This window comes from Pygoscelis adeliae, unplaced genomic scaffold (assembly GCF_000699105.1).
Source record: "Pygoscelis adeliae isolate BGI_AS28 unplaced genomic scaffold, ASM69910v1 Scaffold27, whole genome shotgun sequence".
NCBI lineage: Eukaryota > Metazoa > Chordata > Aves > Sphenisciformes > Spheniscidae > Pygoscelis > Pygoscelis adeliae.
In genome coordinates, this window is record NW_008825410.1 from 1,346,256 (window position 1) to 1,366,347 (window position 20,092).

Here is a 20,092-nt window from a genome sequence, read left to right on the forward strand (position 1 = left end):
AACAGTTAAACCATTTTTCATTTGTTTAATCATATTTTAGATAACTGGAAAGTAATTTACAACAGAACTCTTGAATCTAAGTGGATGCCATCCAATAAGCAGTACAGGATGACCCAGGGAGATGTGTTTGATTGTTAGAGTTGAGGAGTTACAACTTAGTCTGGAAATACCTTCATAGTAATGGAAAGTTTCTGTACTGTACTTACAGTGGGACCTTTTGGTCCAGGGAATCCAATGTTGCCAGGCTCACCTCTATTACCAGCTGGACCGATTGGCCCAACCCTACCATCTGCTCCAGGGAAACCCTAGAAAAAGAAATCACGCTATTAAATGGCGGGGATAATTTTACTGGTGCTTAGAGTTCGGTTTTAGAGGAAATGTGTACTGACAGGAAGCAAATGCCGTTTAACTTTTAAATACTGTTTATACATTGCATGCTCATGCATTCCTCCATTTTTCTCCTTTTTGTAGAACTGTGTATTTCTTCTTCCCTTTCCAGGACATAGGCCTGATCTGAGATCCACAGAAATGAATGGAAAGTTCCTCACTGATCTTCTGAGTAATATGGTAGTAAAATCTTTCTGGTTTTACACATAGTTGTGTTAGAGCTCAGTGCTGAGATGTCTGCTTTTTAAAAATCTCAGTTTATGTCTAGGTTTCTCATGCACTGGGGAAACAGAATGAAAAGCAGGGTACTTACAACAGGACCTTCTTTGCCAGCAGGGCCTGGGCTTCCAGGCTGACCTGGGAGACCCTGAGAAAGGAAAGGTTTCATGTTTTTAGAAGGACCAACTCACCCAACAGTTAACCAAAACTTTTTTCTATATGCGTGCACACACACACACACACGCTAAGTTATCAATATACACTGTGGAAAAAGACTGTATGTCCTATCAAGTTTACCTCTAAAACACACTGGGGTTTAATTTGGTGGTGTGTGCTCCCATGCCAGTTGAAAATCAGTATAGGTAAGTACCTGTTTCACTCAGATAAATTCCCTTAGGCTCTACTTTAGCAGAGAATGTGCTTAAATGTCTGCAGATGCCTAATAGTTCATACATGCATTGAAAACCTTCAGTTCATGGTGTGGGGTGGGAAGAGAAAGAGTAGATTAAAGAGGATAAAAGACAATGACATGGACATAATCTGGCTGGAGCCAGCACCACTAAAGTGGACGGCTGTTTTCAGTGAAATAATTTGCAAAATAAAATTAAAATAATTAAGATCAGCCATCTCGCATCATTTTAGTAGGTTTGCTTTTCTTTAGTTAGTTACAGAGAACACACACACACTTCACCTGTAGTGTAGTTAATGATCACATTCTGTAAATAATCACAAGTGGAACCCCCTCTCAGAAGTCAATGTAATATGCAGTACAAGGGGGCACTGCTCCACGACAAGGCAATCAGATGCTACCACATACAAAAGAAATTAATTTCAATAAACATTGTGATGCTTCTTAATAATTTCCTCATAGATTTTTTTTCTATGGAGCGGTGGAAGCGCCCTAATTGTGGTTAGCACAGGCTGAATTTTTGCAGTTGGATTTCTGACTAATTTTGTCCCTAAATTGTAAGTAATTTTCTTTTTTCATAGTTCAAACTTACACCGCAGAGTTCAAACTTACTCTTGGACCCATAAGACCAGGCTCACCAGGACGGCCACCATCACCACTAGGACCCTTAGCACCAACAGGACCACTAGCACCACGGTTACCAGCAGGTCCCTACCAAAATAAATAAATAAAATTAGGCAGAGGTAGCAAAAAGCATCACAGGTCTGTATAGAAAAGAAGATGGTTTGGAAATAGTGACTCAAAAAAAGTCTTACCATGACACCAGCTCTGCCATCAGCTCCAGGGAGACCACGAGATCCAGGCACGCCCTGCAAGTGAACACAAATCAAATCAAGAAAGGGAAAGAAATAAATCTGTCCCTGTAAGGTGGATAATGCTTGCTAAATTTCAGCCTTCCAAGCAGGTCTGCTGAATTTGAGGTAAGTGCAGCTCTAAGCACACACACCTCAGTGTAAATGTATATTGTGAAAGAAATCTCTCTCACTTTCTTTAGATTTCTTTAAGTTCTAATCTGCTTGTATCAGAGCATTTTCAGTGTTCATTGTTATCTAGTAGTGGCTCTAGCCAGCAGCTAGGATCCCACAACCTGGCCCACACTGTTTCACCTTTGCTTCTCTGTAGAGAGTTACTGGCTTCTTTATGACTCTGTATACCCTACCCAAGGTACAATACTGAATCCTTATCTCTACCAAAAAAGTCTGGTGGAAACACTGCCATTTTTCCTATCATTTTCCTGTGATTTCTTTTCCTGCATGAAGTTCGGGAAAGTTCACATGCCTCCTGAAGTTCACGGAGTAGTTTCCTCACCCAGTGAAAAGGGTACTAGGCACCCTTGAAGACACTGAATTGAAACCTTTCGCCTCACATTATGTGTGAGCCAATTATCTGTTTTAAGCAGTTAAATCCCATCACAAAGCTTTAAGAGCAATCAAAGATAATTCACTAAATATTACACAATGGATAAATCAAAGCAACCTCTAATTACTTCAGGGATAAGATAGTAAACAGCATTAATACAAAGCAAAAATAGGATTAGTCCCAACTAATCAAAAGGCTTAGACTTGCAAATGATCTTTGCTTAGCAGCATTAATGTAAATTTAATTACTCATAATTACTTAATTTGCCTTTGTGAGTCTAGCTTTATTTCCTCTTTCCTTTTTGCTTCTACTTCTGAAACATGAAAAGAAAACCTACTCTTAGACCAGCAGGGCCTGGGGGACCAGCAGAACCAGGTTCACCATTGCTGCCTCTCTTGCCTTCCTCACCACTAGGACCAGGAGCGCCAGCGGGTCCAGCAGCACCCTATTTCAGGCAAACAGAGAAAAAGAAGAAATCAGATGCTCTGTTGCAGATACTAGCAGGCTTTTTAGTTGAAAAAACCTTCACATGTTTCCATACTTACAGGCTCACCCTTGTTACCACTTTCTCCCTTGGCACCAGCAGGGCCTGGTTCACCCTAGAGTCCAAAACAAAAAGAGATCATAGAATTAAGCATCATTCCAAAAATCTCTCTCCTACCTGGACAGCTTTTTCATGAATCAAAAAACTCTTTAATCATTCAATGCCATGCTTGCCTCTATTGTGATGGTCAATGAACGTAACTATTTTTGGCTTAACAGGCACAAAACCAAACACGTTAAAGATGCTTAGAAATGACAATAACTGAACTATGAAATATCCAGGGCTGGTTCCTCTACTGAGGATACCCATTGAGGGCCTGATTGTGAGATTGCTGCCACATGTCTCTTGATACTATCAACACGGACAGAGCTTAACAGTCCTTGCACTCAAAGGGAGTGCAAAGTGAACCTCTTCAGACTCAGCATCTGAAGCAAGCAGTGAGACACAGAAATGAACTACAGTGTTTAATTCTCACGGAGCAAGAAAAAATGTCTGCATTAAATACAAAAATATATCCAGAGGAAATCTTTTACAACTGTGGACACTGTGTCCAATTTTCAAAGGAAGACATGCAATATACAGGGTCACTTACAACAAGTCCTCTAGCACCACTAGGACCAGCAGGGCCAGGAGGACCAGGAATACCACGGGGACCGGGTAGACCAGGAGCACCAGCCACACCAGGAAGACCCTGTCCAACAGAGGGCAAAAAAGGTATTATGAGCCTGTTACCTTTTCTGTTGCATTAACGGAATTGGTTTTTTTTAGAGCAAACAAGTGTGAGTATGGCTATACTTACAGCTGCACCTTTAGCCCCTGGAAGACCGTTGGCACCAGGGTTGCCCTATTAAGAAAGATAACAATATTGGTTAATTCAGAGTCTCAAGTGCACCCATCTGACAATAAAGTCTGGCAAGTTACTCACTGGAGGGCCAACAGGACCACTAGAACCGGGAAGTCCAATCTCTCCTCTTGGACCAGCAGGACCACTAGGACCAGCATTACCAGCAGGTCCGATTTCACCCTGTTTGAGAGAAGGATAGAGCCCTCTATCAGTGTACACAGTGTTAGGGCAATAGTGGAGCAATCCTATATTAGCCTGACATTAAGAAGACAATCTGATATATGTATTTCTACTTCAGAGGCAAGGAATTCAAGGAGCTGAGAGCTTTTGTTGGATTTTAAAGGCACTGAAGCTGGGATGCCTAGCTAGGCTCCACTGAAGCTGATGGCTAACACGGGAACAACAGATGCTCAGCATATCTGAGAAGCTACATTATTGCCAAGGTTTACACAGAAGGTTGATCTAGAAAATCAGAATTACAATTCCAGTCTTATCTGCAGCCATGTGCCTCCAGCACTGGCCTGAGACATCTCATAGTGTATGAGACCTAACTGACCATTATCTTGCACCTTAAGATGCCGTTTGCACTGATGCAAAATGCAAAACGGTGCCTGATCAGAGTTCTGTAGGATAATGTTCACAGTGGAGTAAATTACAGGAAAAATGGTTCTTGGTTTTACTCTCAGAAGCTTGTATTCACTAAATCTACTACAAAAAACTGAATATAGTGACAACTTCCCTTCAGCAATTCTCTAAGTAGTCAGAGTTCACCCTGGCCACATAGGCAGTCTTCTCTTGAAACTACATGCTGTAACCACACTCATGTCTGCATCAGAGAAGACTTCATGGTTTCCAAAAGTCTTGCCTCTTGACAAGAATAACCAGAATAGGATGTCAATTTTTCCTCATCTTCCCTGCAGTTAATATTAAGAGATCTAGCAAACAATACTCTATTTTCTTCTAAAGGTGGATCAAGGTAAGAGTTTTGTCTGTTGTGACATGGAGTTTGTGTACTTGTGTTAGGGGTGAAAAACCGTATCACACTACATATAAGTGTACGCAGCTCTGAGCTTCTTGGCAAATGGTCAGTGAAATTTGTAAATGCAGTATACGGGATACTCTTGCCCAAAATCCTCTGTCCTTCCTTGGACAAAGTAAAATTCAAAATAATGAGACTCTTACCCAGGTAAAAATGCTAAGATCTGAGGAATAAACAGAGTCATCTAAGTTATAGTCTGGCAAGAACAAAATGGTATTGCCCTAAATCTGAAAAGTTTGAATGCAATTTCTCCATTGTAATTTCAAGAACTTATTTTGGAAGGAGCCCGATACTCAACTGCAGCTTCTTGGTCCTCCACTACTTGTGTAAAGTGATGTAAACTGCTACTTTGCTTATTTATCATGATCCATGTCACCCTTCGGAGGTCTATACAACTGCACCACATAGGAAGCAGTAAAAAACAAAAAAGATTATGTGTCTTCCTGAACCTGCCTAGCATCAATCTTCAGCTGTGAAATAACTGCTGTATTTTAAATCAGCATTCATATATGATGTTCTCCAAATACTGTAAGGATTCATCTTCATCCTGATCTGTAACTGATAAGAAAGCACTCCCATTTCAGAAAGGGTGTTTTTTTGCTGCCTAGCAATACCAGTTACTATATTTCGTCTTCACTATCAAATGTACCAGTAGAAGCAGATGTTCATACCTTAGCACCAGGAGCACCTGGGAAGCCTGGAGGACCAGCAGCACCAATAGGGCCCTAGGCAATGGAAGGGAAACAGTTGTGTAAAGGTATTCAGTGATGACAGAAACATCTTTCTTGCTGAAGTAAACAGATTAAAAAAATGCACATTTACTTAGAAACTTCCGCACACTACCACCTCACAGTATCAGTTGCCTTTTGCAACTCCAGACTGACAGATTTGGTTCACTACAAACAGTTAAGAGCGAGGTCAATGCTGAAAAACATTTGCAGTGCAGCTAAAAAAGTGTGAATTAAGCAACAATTGGTAAAAGCTTGCCTTGAGGCCAAACACCTGAGAAAGAATAAACAGAGGATGGGCAGAGACAGGCATCTGCAAGGCAAGATGTCTTGCTGTACAGTCCCACAATGAATGAAGGGGAGCTCTGCATCCTGCAAATGTAAGTCTTAGGTGGCTGTTTCCAACACATTTATTGTGCAGGGGTAACTGTGTACGCTTTCACACCAGTAGTCCTTCTGGACTACTGGTCACACACAAGAGCCCTGTGTTGATGACAACTTTTGTCCTTCTTCACACATGGGAAGAGGATTGGTAAGATCTCTGCACGACTTTACAAGCCAGTGCTTGGCACAACTTATACTGAAGTCAGTAAGAATGTACTAGAAATTGGATCAGGCTTAACAGCAGCTGAGGGCAGGAGCTGATTCTAACATGCAAATGGATTAGAAATCTTAATTCATACCCAGAGTACACATTTTCAGGCAGTGAACACACGCAGCCCCAGTGCCCTTTTATTAAACTGTTTTGTTTTTTTTTTTTATTTTAAAGGCAATGGCATGTCAGCTTGAAGAGGGCCTTCTACTGATTCTACTATGGCTAGCTATTGCTGTGAGATTTGTAATTACAATGGGACAAGCTTCCCACGTACAGTACCCAGACACCACAAGAGAATATACACTGATGGATTCATAGCCTTTGTTCTTGTTTAATGCATACAAATGCAAAGGGACAGTTTTTCTTTAATTATTAATGAAATGTCCAACTCATTCATAGCTACTGGGGATTGATATCTACTTTTTTGTGAGCTAACATCTTTCAATTGTAAATATTTACTATAAAACTGCCTCACAAATCCAAGGGAATAATCCAGCTGGTATAGCAAAGAGGAACTGGCTTCCAACATTCCATAACCTATTGTATTTGTTATAAACTGGGTACCTGGAATTCTCAATGGTTTTGCAAAAGCAAAGAAAAAAAGACCAAATGCCCTTTAAGATATGTATGAAAATATAAACTTTCAGAATTTCCATTGCAGTGACTTTTTTTATGTTTTAAATTCCCAGTGGCAAGGAGAATAAAACATTATTTCTGTTTTAGTTTTAAAAAAATGAGTGTTAATAAGTGCTATGCAGAATGTTTACAGCATCATAACCTAAGTATGTGTAAAATAACTTTGGCCTAGCATAGACACTGGGACCCAACACAACTCTCTGCTGCTGCCCATTCAGAGTAACACCTCTGCAATCAGCAGCTCCAGAATATTTTTCCTATAGTAACTCAATTGCCTTCAAGATAGGTAAAATGTTTTGGTTCTACTACAAAGTATAACATCAGATCTTAGCTATATGGTCTCTATTTGCCTGCAATTTAAATGCCCAATCACATCTATTTTTCAAATACCCCATATGGGAGAACTGAAGTGAAATTCACACCTATGCTAACATTCTACTCTGTTAAAGCACAACAAATGTTTGCAGTGACAAGGAGTATTAAAATCAACTTTAGCAAAGTTAACAGAACTAAGTACGGCTTCATCATTGACTCAAATTTTGAAGGCAGGAAGGAAAAACTATTCTGGGCTATTCCTGATTTTTTACAGCTTTGAAACTATACCCTTGTACACACACTTATTTCACTGAAATAAATGAGGTTTACTGAAGTCAGTGGTACGCTATGGCAACACTAACTCCTTTTAAAAGGACAAATCTGCACTGGATTAGCACTTATTAGAACAGTTATTGTTTACCAGTCAGATCAGGACAGTTGGCCTTTCACACTAGCTCACATAACTCAGGTATCAGTGGTGAATGAAAAAGGTTAGCTCCTGTTAGTCAGACAGGACAATGTTGCAGGTGCAAAGCTGTGTCCTGGAGCACATATAATAGTTTCAGAATGTATATAATTACAGTCTGAAATTATATACCATGCACATCTGCAACATGTGCATGGTATATATCTGTTAAAAGGTATAAAGTCTCTAATTTTGGAATGAGAACTGTTCTGTTAAACTGTTGGAAATGAGAATTCTGTTCATCGGGTGCTTCCCTATGAACTCACCAGTGCAAATGAGAGAATATTTGGTTCCTTTGATACAGATGCGTTTAATACAAATCTTGAGGCTTTCAGGATATTGTCTACAAAGGGTTTATGTTTTATTAATGCTTTTTGTGATGGTCTGATAAGCAACAAAGAACTGTGTTAAAAACATCCACACAATCAACTTCTCGGAAGCCCAAGAAATCCTCTATAACCAGAAAGAAGAACACAAGGCCTAATGGAACCAGATTGTCAAAGATCAAGACTGAAACTTACAGCAGGTCCGGTGGGGCCAGCACTGCCATCGCTTCCACGAGCACCCTGTGAGGAGAGAACACGATAAATAGAGTTTGAAAAGAAATATGAAGATCAGAGAAAGCCATAGTAAGTAGCTGGTCATGATGACAATCAGACAGATGGGAAGCCACTTACAGCTGGTCCAGGGGCACCTACTCTTCCTCTCTCACCAGGGAGACCACGAGCACCCTGAAAGAAAAATTAAATTAACTCATTTATACTTATTCACTGAACAAAGATAGATAGTTTTTTTTTTCTTCTCCTAAGTCTCTATATGAACTGTGTTGCAGTCAGGCAATTCTGTTCTAAATATTCACATACTATTACATTACAGTATCTAGCTAGCTGGCGTGTCACTGATGACAAAAAATTACCAAAATGCTGGCTGAAGAATATCTATCAGATTATCATTTTCCACAGCAGCAGTAAATACTTACAGGTTGTCCTGGGGTACCATTTTCACCAGGGGCACCAGGTTCTCCCTACGAAAAAGAAAGTTTGCAGGCTTGAATTACTTAAAGGATGCTTTGGACAGATAGCACACCACCATCTAGGGAGATATTCAACTGCTGGATCCTACCATCTTTGTATTCTGTAGCACTTGCACCACAGTATACAATAACAGCACATCAAGTCCTGAGGGTGCAGAGACTGTGACTATCCCTGCATATACTGGAACATGGCCAGATGGAATCCTCTTAGAAGAGGAGGGCCAGAGCAAGTCGCTTCACTTACCCATCTCAGCTTTCTTCACCCCCTTTCTTTTTTCTGATATTTACTGTGTAGCACACATCTAAGAGAGAGGGCCTGGAGAGTCAACTACCAATTCAGACCAACTGGCAGCTGTTTTTTAGCTAGAGCAGAAGCAGAATGATGCTTTCTTTTGCCTTAGGTTAAGGTGACAAAGTTCCTGTCAAATGGCTGGAAATAAGGATCTGCCTCAGGTATTTTTTAACTTAAGACCAGTAATACTGAGATATGAGCGACAGCCATTAAAACATGACTCCTCTCCCTTTAGTATTAAGTGTCCTCAGCAAGCCTGCAGTTGGTCTAGGCTGGTCTATAGTGACAAGATTTGTCCTAGAGCACTTGTATCCTGGATATATCTGAATGCACCTAGTCTTAAGTGCTGCAAACAGCACAAGTTTTTGCCTCCGTCACTGCTTTCAGCACAGTTACATCATGAGTGACCTTGATTTATTATGCTTGTGTTTTCCAGTCAGATTAGCACCCTTACTAATAACTGTTCTTTCCTTTACTTAATTGCTTTATCTGCTTTTAATCTCCAACAACTGGACAGACTGAGTGTTTGCTATCTCTTTACCAAACTTTTTTTGAAGGTTAACAATTTGCAGTGATTTTGGAGAATGCTATGTTACAATTAATAACTCTATAAGCAAGTAGCACTAAGCTCTTAGAAACAAGCAAGAGGGAGAATTAGTATTTGAGCTTTTCCTTGTTATATTAAAAGTTCTTGAATACAAATCTCCTGTGAATAAGTCAGCAGCATTAAAATTTGCTACAACCCAATATTGCAGTAGCATTTTTTTAAGAACACTGCTATAAGGCACTGAGGTAGAATGGGAGAAGAAGAAACTAAGAGAGGAAGAGTTTGCTAGAGATGTTTCTAGACCATATTTAAAAACTTTAAGGATAGTATTCAAATGTGCACTAACCTGAAGAAGGTAAAAAGGAAAAAGACTGAAAATCAAATAGCCTTATCTCAGAAGAGCACTGCATCTATCCAAATTTTTAGCAGAAAGCCTTACACTAGAGCATGTGTCTCACACAGAAGAATTTTGTAGAAAAATTAGATGTTTTCATTATAGTGTACTGTAAAAAAACCATCAAAATGCAAAATACAATCTATAGGAAAGCAGAGATAGCAAAATCAGTCTAAGTGCTGCTGGATAGTCAATCATCAGGAGCCCAGTTCTGCAGCCCTTACTCATTGAAAGTACTAACTTGACTGAGGGCTCAAGAATAAGGCCCCACAAATGATTTCGCATGTTAAGGTACACGTATTTGTCCTACATGGATCCACTGACTTCTAGATTATTGCAGCTGGGCAACGTTTAATGACAACATGGAAGATATTGATTGGAGGGGACTTCATATGACTTTTGCTAGAAAGAGCTACATCCTACATTTTCAGACTTCATCTTTACCTTGTTGCCAGGAGTACCGGGTTGTCCCTTTTGACCATCCAGACCATTGTGTCCCTGTATGAAGTAGAAAAATAAATACACGTTTTCCCACAAATGGCTATACACAAACTCTTAGTCTTGTAAGGTAAATCCTTCTTTCCATACAAAATTATTTCCTAATATAATCTTAGGATTTTTTCTTTTTTTTAATATCACTCTTTCATATCAGGAGATATTAAAAACTTCAAAAAGGTTCATGCACTCTTAACTTTGAGGGGATTTCCAGGGGTTTTCAGTATGCTGAAGTGTTTTCAGTCTTAACTATTCAGGGAAAAAGTATGTATATACTCACCCTAATTCCCTTAAAGCCAGGCAGACCAGGAGTTCCAGGGAAACCACGAGCACCCTAAAAACACACAGTGCATGAATGATTGTCTCTCATATTATATACTGCAGTTAAAAAGAAAGAAAAAGTGTAAGTCTTTCAATAAAATTAATGAGTAGATTTGGGCCGTGATCACTCAAGTGAGGAACACAGTCCATTCCCTAACCTCCCAGGACCAGACTCATTCCAAGACTAACAGTAATCAACCTGATTTTCCAGTTCTGAATCTCAGAAATTTCATGCATTAATATGTGATAGCACAGCTGTTTTAGCTTTCTATGCCAAGGTGCCTGCTCACCTGCTCCTTGTGTAACTCCTCACTATGTCACTTCTGTTACAATTACACTAGCTTTACTGGGGGGGTGTGTGGCGTGGAAACACAAAACAAAACCATAACTGTATGATATCCCTGAAAGTAAGAACTGAAACTTGATTAATGCATATAGGGAGTATTACTAGACTGTTAGTGTGGTGCAATTCAGAAATGTCATTAGGTTTCATTGATAAGAGAACTGTTTTGTATTGTACATAATAGATTGCTACATACCTGAGGGCCAGCAACACCCCTCTCACCAGGTCTTCCAGGTTTGCCAGGGTGACCCTAAAAAATGCAGTAAAATGCACGAAGAAGAAAAGCTCATTTTATAAAATAACAACATAAACGGTTAAAAAAAGAAAAGACATTGGCAAAGTTTCTCTTTTTCAATAACTACAGAGAGCTTGTTAGCTTTCAAGTTTCCCTCTTCCTGTATTCAGGAAGCTAGATAATGGATTTGGAGAGGTTTTGAAATTATCCATTTTTCTGTACATTTCCAACATACAGCACCTCTTGTACTATAAAATAATTATTTCAGGGGTTTATTTATTCTATCCAATATTATAGAACAATGTAAAAATTATGGCTAATAGAATGCTTAGTTTAACAATAACCTAACGTTAGAGTTGAATAACAGCCCCAGAAGAGATGAGAAACATTTAATAACCACTTACGTCTTCACCAGCCTTTCCTGGAGGACCCTGGGGACCACGAGGACCCTGGGGACCCTGTTAAAAATAGATTGAGGATTACTTAAAGCATCATTCTGCAGATAAGTCTTTTCACTGGTTTCTGATTTGAGTTGGGGCATAGCTGGAGCCTAAACTGAAGCAAGGTCCTTCCATCCTAATTGACTTTGTACTTTATGATTCCAATCTGAAGGAGTCTGAATCTGAGTGTTTAGCTCTGTTTCTGTAGCAGGATCGAGCAGGAATATCCAATTCAAACATTCAAGGACATGCATATGGATAGGAGAAACGGGCGTAAGCATTACAAAGCCTACTTCGATGTCCTATGTCTAATGCTAACAGTGTCTCTATGTGAAACCTGTACTTACTGTTTGACCAGGTTCACCAGGCTCACCAGGAACACCTTGAAAACCAGGAGGACCCTAGAAGAGAAGGGAGATTTTGTTAGTGTTTGAACAAGCTATTTTGTGATTTTACAGGTATGTCAACGTTAATTAGTCAGTAGGAGAGATGAGACTGTACTTACAGGGGGTCCAGATGCTCCAGGTGGTCCTCTAGGTCCCATTAAACCCTAGGGGAGAAAAATTACAAAAGCTTTTAAAAAATCACCATTATATAAACTCATTTATAACACCAATTTGTGGTATTCCTAAAATAGTGGTAGGCATTACAGTTTTCAGTGTGCAACGTCCAAATCAAGTTAGAGGAAGTTGAGAGATCTGAATCAATTTGCAGAGGCAGTCCAAGTGCAAACAGATCTTCTAATGGCAATGAACCAGCGCAGAATCCAGTAAGATGATTACGAATGTACCATTATGGCTGGGAACCTTGTCATTAGGCTTCTTAATCTATTCTAGCTTCTTAGCAAGTGCACCAGTTCATTCTTCTATGTACCCTCTCCCTTCCTGTGCATGAACTTCCAGAGTTTAAAGATGAGGGTCATAACACATTAAGAAAGGTTGTATTTTTGGGCCTGTCAATTTTATCATGATTTTCAAGAAGAGATGTTAGAGAAAAAGAACATTAAAATGGTAGAGAGGTAGAAGGGAAAATAAAGGTATATAAATGGCAGTATTACCACAAACTGGGAGGTTCACACATAATTTTGGAAAGAAATCAAACAACTCTTATACACACTGTATATACATCTATTTCAAATAATGATCAACTTCTATTTAAATGTCATTGTTTTCTGTTTTTGATTAAATTCTCTTCATTTCACCTCCAAAATAAGTCACTAACATACTCTCCTTGACTGAATTTAGAAATTACATACCTCTTGAAAAAAAGGAAATTTCCATAGATTACTGCCCTTTCTTAACAGTTGTCTTAAGCTTTACTAAGCAAGCAAACAACTTTGAACTGAAATTTAATTTAGGCTTCTGTTGTCCAAACGAATGTTTTATAAGATGTTTCAACAGAAATCATTATGGTTTTAATTGGTTTTAAAACTTTCTTGGGAAGTCTTTTAGATTTTCTCATTACAAGATTAAAATCATGTGCCAAATTTTCAATGGCTTATGTAGCTTTCCTGTAAGACTGAATACTTTTTATTAAGGGGAATAAAAGCATATTAAATACAGGCATTTACTTATGGAAGCTAAAGCAATCTTGTGGCTATAAAAATATGCAGTAATTCTAGGAAAAATAACTGTTTCTGGACAGTCTGAATCATATGTGCTGCATAAACCCTGTGAATCTCTTCACAAATTATATTCCATAATTGTTTTTTCCTCCTTTTCTATCTTCCCAATCTCTCACATCTTCTTTATGAAACTTAAAAATTCCTCACAGTTGGTAGATTCTACTGCTGATGCTGTCAGATGAACCCTAAACTGACTCAAAAATTGGAACTTAGAAATTGTGACACCCCAAATAAATCCTCGTCTACATTTTCTGATTTATTGTCAGACACTGAGGGCAGAACTTTAATAAAGATACTCCTATTTTCCTATATTTAGTATCTAAATGGATGCCAAAGTATTTTCAAAAATTCATTTAATATTACACTATTTCCAGGAATGGAAACAAGCACTTGACCCAGAATAATCCTGGGCAGCCTTCATCCTGTTGCTCACCCATCAGATGCATTGTCGTGATGTCAGTGTGTGTGGTGAATTTAACCCATATTCTGCTATCTATGTACACTGAAAATATCTGCTAACATCAGGAAGGGTTAGAAATTCATGTGGAGAGGCAATAGACTCCTTAAATGTCCATTTGGCCATAGTATACAGTAACTGATAAAGATTCCTCCTCAGAATAGCCTTGTAGTAGCAAGTACTAACATTCAATTGTTGAGAACCAATTGTAGTGACCGATTTCCTACTAAACCTGTACAATCCAAGGATATCAAAAGGGTTGCGCAGTCACGGGAGAAAAATGGTCACCAACTGGAGCTGAGATACTGAATTACTTCTAGACCTATGTCTGCTTTAGAGAGGAGCTTTACAATCAATCTCATTCCTAAAACACAATCTTCTGTCTCAATATGGGTAAAGTAATACTATATCAAAGTACATGTGTTATCTGCCATCAGATTATGAGATTCACTGATTCATAGAAGTGTGGTCAACAGACAGAATTAAAGCACAAGACCCAGCAGTGCTATATTGAAGTTAAGTATACAGTCCCAAGACTGTATTTCAAGTCCTAAGACTATATTTCAAACACTTCATTGTCCTACATCAGAGGATCAGTTCACAGTCTGACTCAATATATGGTCAAAACACTAATTTTAAAACTATGCTTTGCATTAATACAGCTGGATTAGTCTCAAAGGAAAATACTAAACATGTTATCTATGCAAGTTATCAAGTGCTAAATCATATACCTACCATAGGTCCTGGGCCAAAATCAGCTGCTTTAGATGGATCATACTGAGCAGCGAAGTTCTGTAGGTGATAAAAAGTTTGAAATTAAAATACTAAGAAGTTTACTTTAAAAAGTATTGACAATTATTCTACATCTAACTGTCATTTGACTTGCTATACGGTATGTTAAAGCAGCGTAAGTAAAACTCAGTAAACATAGCCCTGTTATAAATACATTTCTATTCACTTGTTTCCAGAAAAACTTGATTTTACTAGGAAGGCCCTTTCACACAATGGCCTCAAATATCTACACAGTAGTAATAAGGAGGCATTGCAATAATGTGAACTGAAAACTAAGAATGTAAACTCAGTGGTCATTTAAAATTGAAAACTTTCCTGAAACCCTCAAATCGTTCTGCCTAATTTCCAGTGAGGGAAGTCATACATATTTTTTCACCGCATTGCTTAAGTAAAATTCATGTACCAGCCCTGACTGACTATCAGATGAGGTGGGCCCTTCAGCTTCAAAGAGATATGAGGAGCATACAGCCTCAGAAACACTGCACGGGATTTTTGATCTTTTATCAGTTTAAGTTTTGTAGGCAAATATACATCTAGTTTTGTAGAGTACATTTTCCCTCTTCACTAAAATGGAAAAAAGTCCTATACAACACAATCAAAAATCCTTTTCTGGCTTGTTTTGTTTTATTAGCATATTAAAATAACAGAAATTAATGAAAGCACTTCGGGGTTTGCTAATAGGAAAATAAATTATTGCTATCCATATTGAAGTCAAAGAGTATTCTTCCACGCAGGAGGATTTACTAAACTTGATCAATATGACACTGTCTATGTCTTCATGCTCCCTGTGCAAGCTAAAGTCAAGCAAAGAGTTAAAGCCAGCATTCTGCAGAGAATACGACGGACACTTTGCAGAAAGTGTGAATGTGGCACAGTCCACTTACGTTCTGCAGCATGAATACAGGTAGAAATGAAAAATTCTAAAGGAAGATATTCTAAAATTCTGAAGGACTTTTAAGTATGGACTTTTAGCTTAAGGGTAGTCTTCTTCAGCCTATTCCAATACTGTTGCTGTCTCTTGAACCCAACCACAAAGTACCATTTCTTTTCCCCATCTGCTTAACAGCACAGGTTTCATTTAGTTGATTCCTAATCCATACACATTATGGCTGTATAAATTTTAATACTAATTAACAGGGCTGATTTGCTCCTGTGCATAAATCCCTGTTGAATACAGAATCCAAATTTGCCATGGAAAATACACATCACAAGAAGAATTTCGTTGGAACTGGGACCATCAATTTCTTGCCAATCACAAGAGAATGTTTCCTCTACTCTCCAATGCAAAATCAGTGTTTTCTACCACATATGCATTTAGTCTTAGTCACAAAGCACAGATTATCGGTTTCAGTAATAGAAAATTTGGATGCCTTACTCCGCCAAGACCTGGAGGACCAGGGGGGCCTGGAGGACCTGGTAGACCATCTTCACCATCTCTGCCTGGTGGACCTGGTGGACCCTAGAGTCAAAAAGAGGATTATAAAGTGAACATTAGAAGTGGCTAAAGAAATCTCTGAAATGATAAATTCATTAACAACCAGGCACCTACAGCACACACTACAGCAGTGCTATATATGCAGTTTCAATAAATGGCTAACTTCAGAAAATAAGCATAGCCTGAATTTACATTGCCTTGCCACACCTCGTATCAGATATTTACTGTAGTTTCAAATTTGAGAAGATTTATGGGGGCAATATTGGATCTATGCTACCAAAGTGTAACCTCCAAATTGGGACGTTTCATTTTAAGCGACCAAATTTTGGACCCATGAACCCCAAGCGACCCATGTGGACCCACACAGCCTGCCAGATTCTGCTAGTGAGAGTCTAAAATTTGACCAACTGAAGATTGGCAGAGGTCAGCCCTACCGGTACAAACTAACATAGATCCAAAGTCAAAGGCCAGTTTTTAATCAGTCTAGACTATTTGCTGGTATAATTGCAAATCCAATGACAATAAAGCAGTGCGCTTCTACAGATTTTTTGATACTGTCACTCTGCTACCACTTCTTTCACAACAGCTTGAAATTACATGTGTTCAGTCCAGCAACATTTGCCCTTACATTCTTTCATCCTCAATGCACAAAGCTGGTCAAGTTTTGCCATTGTGGCAACTGAGGTGAGGTATTTCATTTGGTCTGTATTTTGGACCCAGTTCAGTGCTAGATGAAATCCATAATAAAAGTCTTACGGATTTCTAAAGGAACATGATTAGGCTTGCTGCCTTCAGGACAAAGCATGTATTTCAATTCATTAAACAAATTTAGTTAGTGGTAGCCTAAAGCAAATATCCAGTTGACCATACAGATACACTCTTCCTAATAGTTCCCATTATGTTTGTCAGCATATTACAATCTAAGAAATCTTCAAGTGCTACCTATCAATACTATGGCATTTTCATTTTCAGAAGATACGAAAAAGACACGATAACTACACACTGCCCAGATAAGGATGTGAATTTCAGAATACCACTTCACAAAAAGCAGCAATGATGCAGAAGCAAATCAGAAAAGCAGGTATCAGCAATACGAATGAACATTACCATTAAACTATTCAACTGTCCTTATTTATGGTTACTTTTACAGTAGTCTTTAACAGTACAATATCCGCTTTGACTAATAGAAGGTAGATGACAAATGCCTAGCTGCTGAGAGCTTTTTCAAGCCATCTTTGGAGGCACAGATAAGCTAGCTTTGTCTATTCAGGTCTGATGTAGAGAGCTTATCCATACACCATATTGTTCAAAGACTACATCTTCATGTGTCAGCTTTCCCTTCTGCATTTTCATGCACTATTTCCACTGTGGGCAGTTGGAAAAAAGTTTTTCAAAATACCACTTGGAGTCCTAGGCTGCCATCTGAACTCAACCACATCTGCTCAGGCACAATGACCATAATTAGGTTGGTGAGGTATTGCCGGGGCAGAATTTGGTACATAGATAACTTGTTTTCTTTTTAATGAAATTGTACATGCAAGATTCTACAGGTACATTCATTTAATCTCACATCAATGCCTAAACTTATTTTTTTCCTACTGGTCTTCCAACAACTGTTGTTCAAAGGTCACAAGTAAATGAACGTCAATCTAATTCCTTACCCTTTCTCCCTGTGGCCCTTTGTCTCCTCTAGGGCCCTGCTGGAAGAAAATGAAACTTAATGAGTTACCGTGGAAATTTTCCAGGATGATAAGGGAAACAGATACATTAAAAGTAATTAGTGTACATGAAGAAGGGAAAGAAGACCGCACATACAGGTCCGATAGCTATTTTCCACAGACAGCATACTCTTTTTCCACAATAAGCCACTGGAAATAGATTAGTCACTGCCACTGCTACATCAGTTAAAAGTACCACTGCACGGTCGACAGAAGTACTTGCAAAGTTGGTTTTAGTCTCTACTGAATAACTGGCTCTAATTTAATAGTAGTGACTTTTAGAAATAAAATAGAATCTATCTAGCATTTTAGACCTGTATGGATATTGCTGTACTGTTCAATTCATGTACATCTTTCCAAAGGAACTCTCGTTGAACAAGAATGCTACTTTGATGCAGTTTAGTTCTTGGTAGGCTTAGTTCTGCCCTTGGGTAAGGCAGGGTAAATCCAGTATTTGAATTTGCCCTGGTGTTAACATGTTGCACCATTGTTCCCTCCTTTTTCCTTCCTACTTATCTCAGTGCTACTGCTGTTCTCAGGGAACACTGGAAATAATGAATGTAGTCAGTTTTCCTTTCATCCAATGTTCAACAAAATATTAATCTGCCTAAGAATAGCTGATATCATCTCCATTTCCACACAAGAAAAATAAAAATGCTTACCTTCCGCCCTGCAGGTGCCTGGAAAAAATAAAGAAGAGAATTAAAAAGAAGATACAATTTCTCCCAATATTTTAAACTAAAACAACGTACAAACTTAGACTCATCTTCTTACATAACTATAATTTTTCTCAGTACAGTATATTTAAGTATGCCCTATGGTTTTATATTACTATGAAGGCTAGGAGTTTATTGTATAGCAAAGATACATGTAACTACATTAGAACATTCTGTTGAAGACTGACAGTTTTATACCTATTACAGCCTACAAAACTGGCATAAAAAAGTCACACCTGAGTTCTTTCATAATCCTTCTGTGCAACGAAATTTAGACTGGAAGACTGGCTTTAAAGTACAGTGATCTCCAATCCAAACTGCTAGCTATAATGTCCAAACACCACTGCTCCGTTACTTTCTCCTCATAGTCTTTACACCTATGAAGGCAGTCTCTTAAAAAGGCCGTCCCACTTGAGAAATTGGGGTGGGTACCTTTCCAGGCAGTCCCTTCAGGATTTAATCGGTATCTTTCCATGATCATCTTGGGAATTAACGTTAGTTAATAACACTGCCATAAAAAAGAAGTCTAGCCTGTTAACTGAAGTTGAGTGTTACATATTAGATAAAAAATAATCATACTGACCTCACTCACATCTGGAAAAAGAAGGGAAAGAAAAAAAGGAGATAATTCAGTTATTTTACAAGTTTTACATTTCAATGCTTTTAAATCCAAATGCTATTTTGTTAATTTTCTTAATGCAAGAAACATTTTCTTAATGTAATTTCTCACTTTTAAGGTGATTATCTTGAACTGTAAAGACTCACAGGTGAGAATGCTACGTATTTCAAATTCAAAACAGACTTGCTAATGAAAATGAAACAAGTAATATGGCTGATACAGTAAAAAGGCAGATATCTTCTATAAGGCTGCTCTAAATACGCTTAAACATATCTCCATGGAAAAAAATGTACATACATATTTTCACATATGTGTGCATGCAACAGACGAATGAACCCAGACAGGCTGACACATGTGAAGATATTAAATTGTAGGAGTAATCTTAAATTTTAATGTAAATGGCCCCATCTCACTTTTTATGGGGAATGGTTCTACCCAAACATACCTATTTCCACAATTTCCTGTAAAATGTCATAGTGCATAACAGAGAACAGTTTGACGCTATTAAACACCAAATAGCAATTAACTTTCTCTCTGTATGTTATTTACTACTAAGTACGCTATTGTTAATTAGTTGGAGATACTAATTTTCAAAAATCTGTTTTCTGAATTTCAAGCAATTAAAAATCTATTTTGACTGAAACTTACCATGGTAAAAACATCTCACATCACACTTTAATGCCAGCAATTTGACATTATTACTAACTAACGAGTTGTTGGGTGTTTTTCCACAAAGTGTCACTTTGGCAATGTATGACCACACTAAACTCAGTTGGTTCATACAGTCCAGCAAAAAGGTAACAATACTAAAGTGCTGAACGCTACAAAGCACTGAAATACCACGGCAGAACACCGATTGCCTATACTAACTCAACATAAAATTAAAAACGTTACTGCCCCCAGGTGATGGTGACACTGGCGACTACACTATCTTATTTCGGGAAAAGCGGGGGCGGTCGGTACGGCGGGATCCCCACACGAACCTCTTCATCTCCTCAGCCTTCGCGAAGGCGCTGCCACCGCTGCCCGT

At 38.5% G+C, this 20,092-nt stretch overlaps 1 protein-coding gene across 2 annotated transcripts in view; it reads right to left on the minus strand.

Moving 5' to 3' along the window:
- COL1A2 (collagen, type I, alpha 2) overlaps positions 1-20,092 on the minus strand; it is a 42,689-nt gene that overhangs the window by 21,015 nt on the left and 1,582 nt on the right. Inside the window, exons 2-25 of one of the 2 annotated variants that reach the window (XM_009330509.1) lie at positions 19,027-19,037; positions 18,390-18,407; positions 17,671-17,706; positions 15,950-16,033; positions 14,518-14,574; positions 12,207-12,251; positions 12,049-12,102; positions 11,666-11,719; positions 11,223-11,276; positions 10,643-10,696; positions 10,312-10,365; positions 8,581-8,625; positions 8,279-8,332; positions 8,123-8,167; positions 5,533-5,586; positions 3,904-4,002; positions 3,778-3,822; positions 3,571-3,669; positions 2,980-3,033; positions 2,772-2,879; positions 1,831-1,884; positions 1,628-1,726; positions 701-754; positions 207-305 (exon numbers count right to left, since the gene is read on the minus strand). In XM_009330509.1, the coding sequence (XP_009328784.1) occupies positions 207-305; positions 701-754; positions 1,628-1,726; positions 1,831-1,884; positions 2,772-2,879; positions 2,980-3,033; positions 3,571-3,669; positions 3,778-3,822; positions 3,904-4,002; positions 5,533-5,586; positions 8,123-8,167; positions 8,279-8,332; positions 8,581-8,625; positions 10,312-10,365; positions 10,643-10,696; positions 11,223-11,276; positions 11,666-11,719; positions 12,049-12,102; positions 12,207-12,251; positions 14,518-14,574; positions 15,950-16,033; positions 17,671-17,706; positions 18,390-18,407; positions 19,027-19,037 (1,430 nt within the window). Of the gene's footprint in view, positions 1-206; positions 306-700; positions 755-1,627; positions 1,727-1,830; positions 1,885-2,771; positions 2,880-2,979; positions 3,034-3,570; positions 3,670-3,777; positions 3,823-3,903; positions 4,003-5,532; positions 5,587-8,122; positions 8,168-8,278; positions 8,333-8,580; positions 8,626-10,311; positions 10,366-10,642; positions 10,697-11,222; positions 11,277-11,665; positions 11,720-12,048; positions 12,103-12,206; positions 12,252-14,517; positions 14,575-15,949; positions 16,034-17,670; positions 17,710-18,389; positions 18,408-19,026; positions 19,038-20,092 lie in introns of both variants that reach the window. The other variant, XM_009330507.1, reaches the window with a different exon arrangement.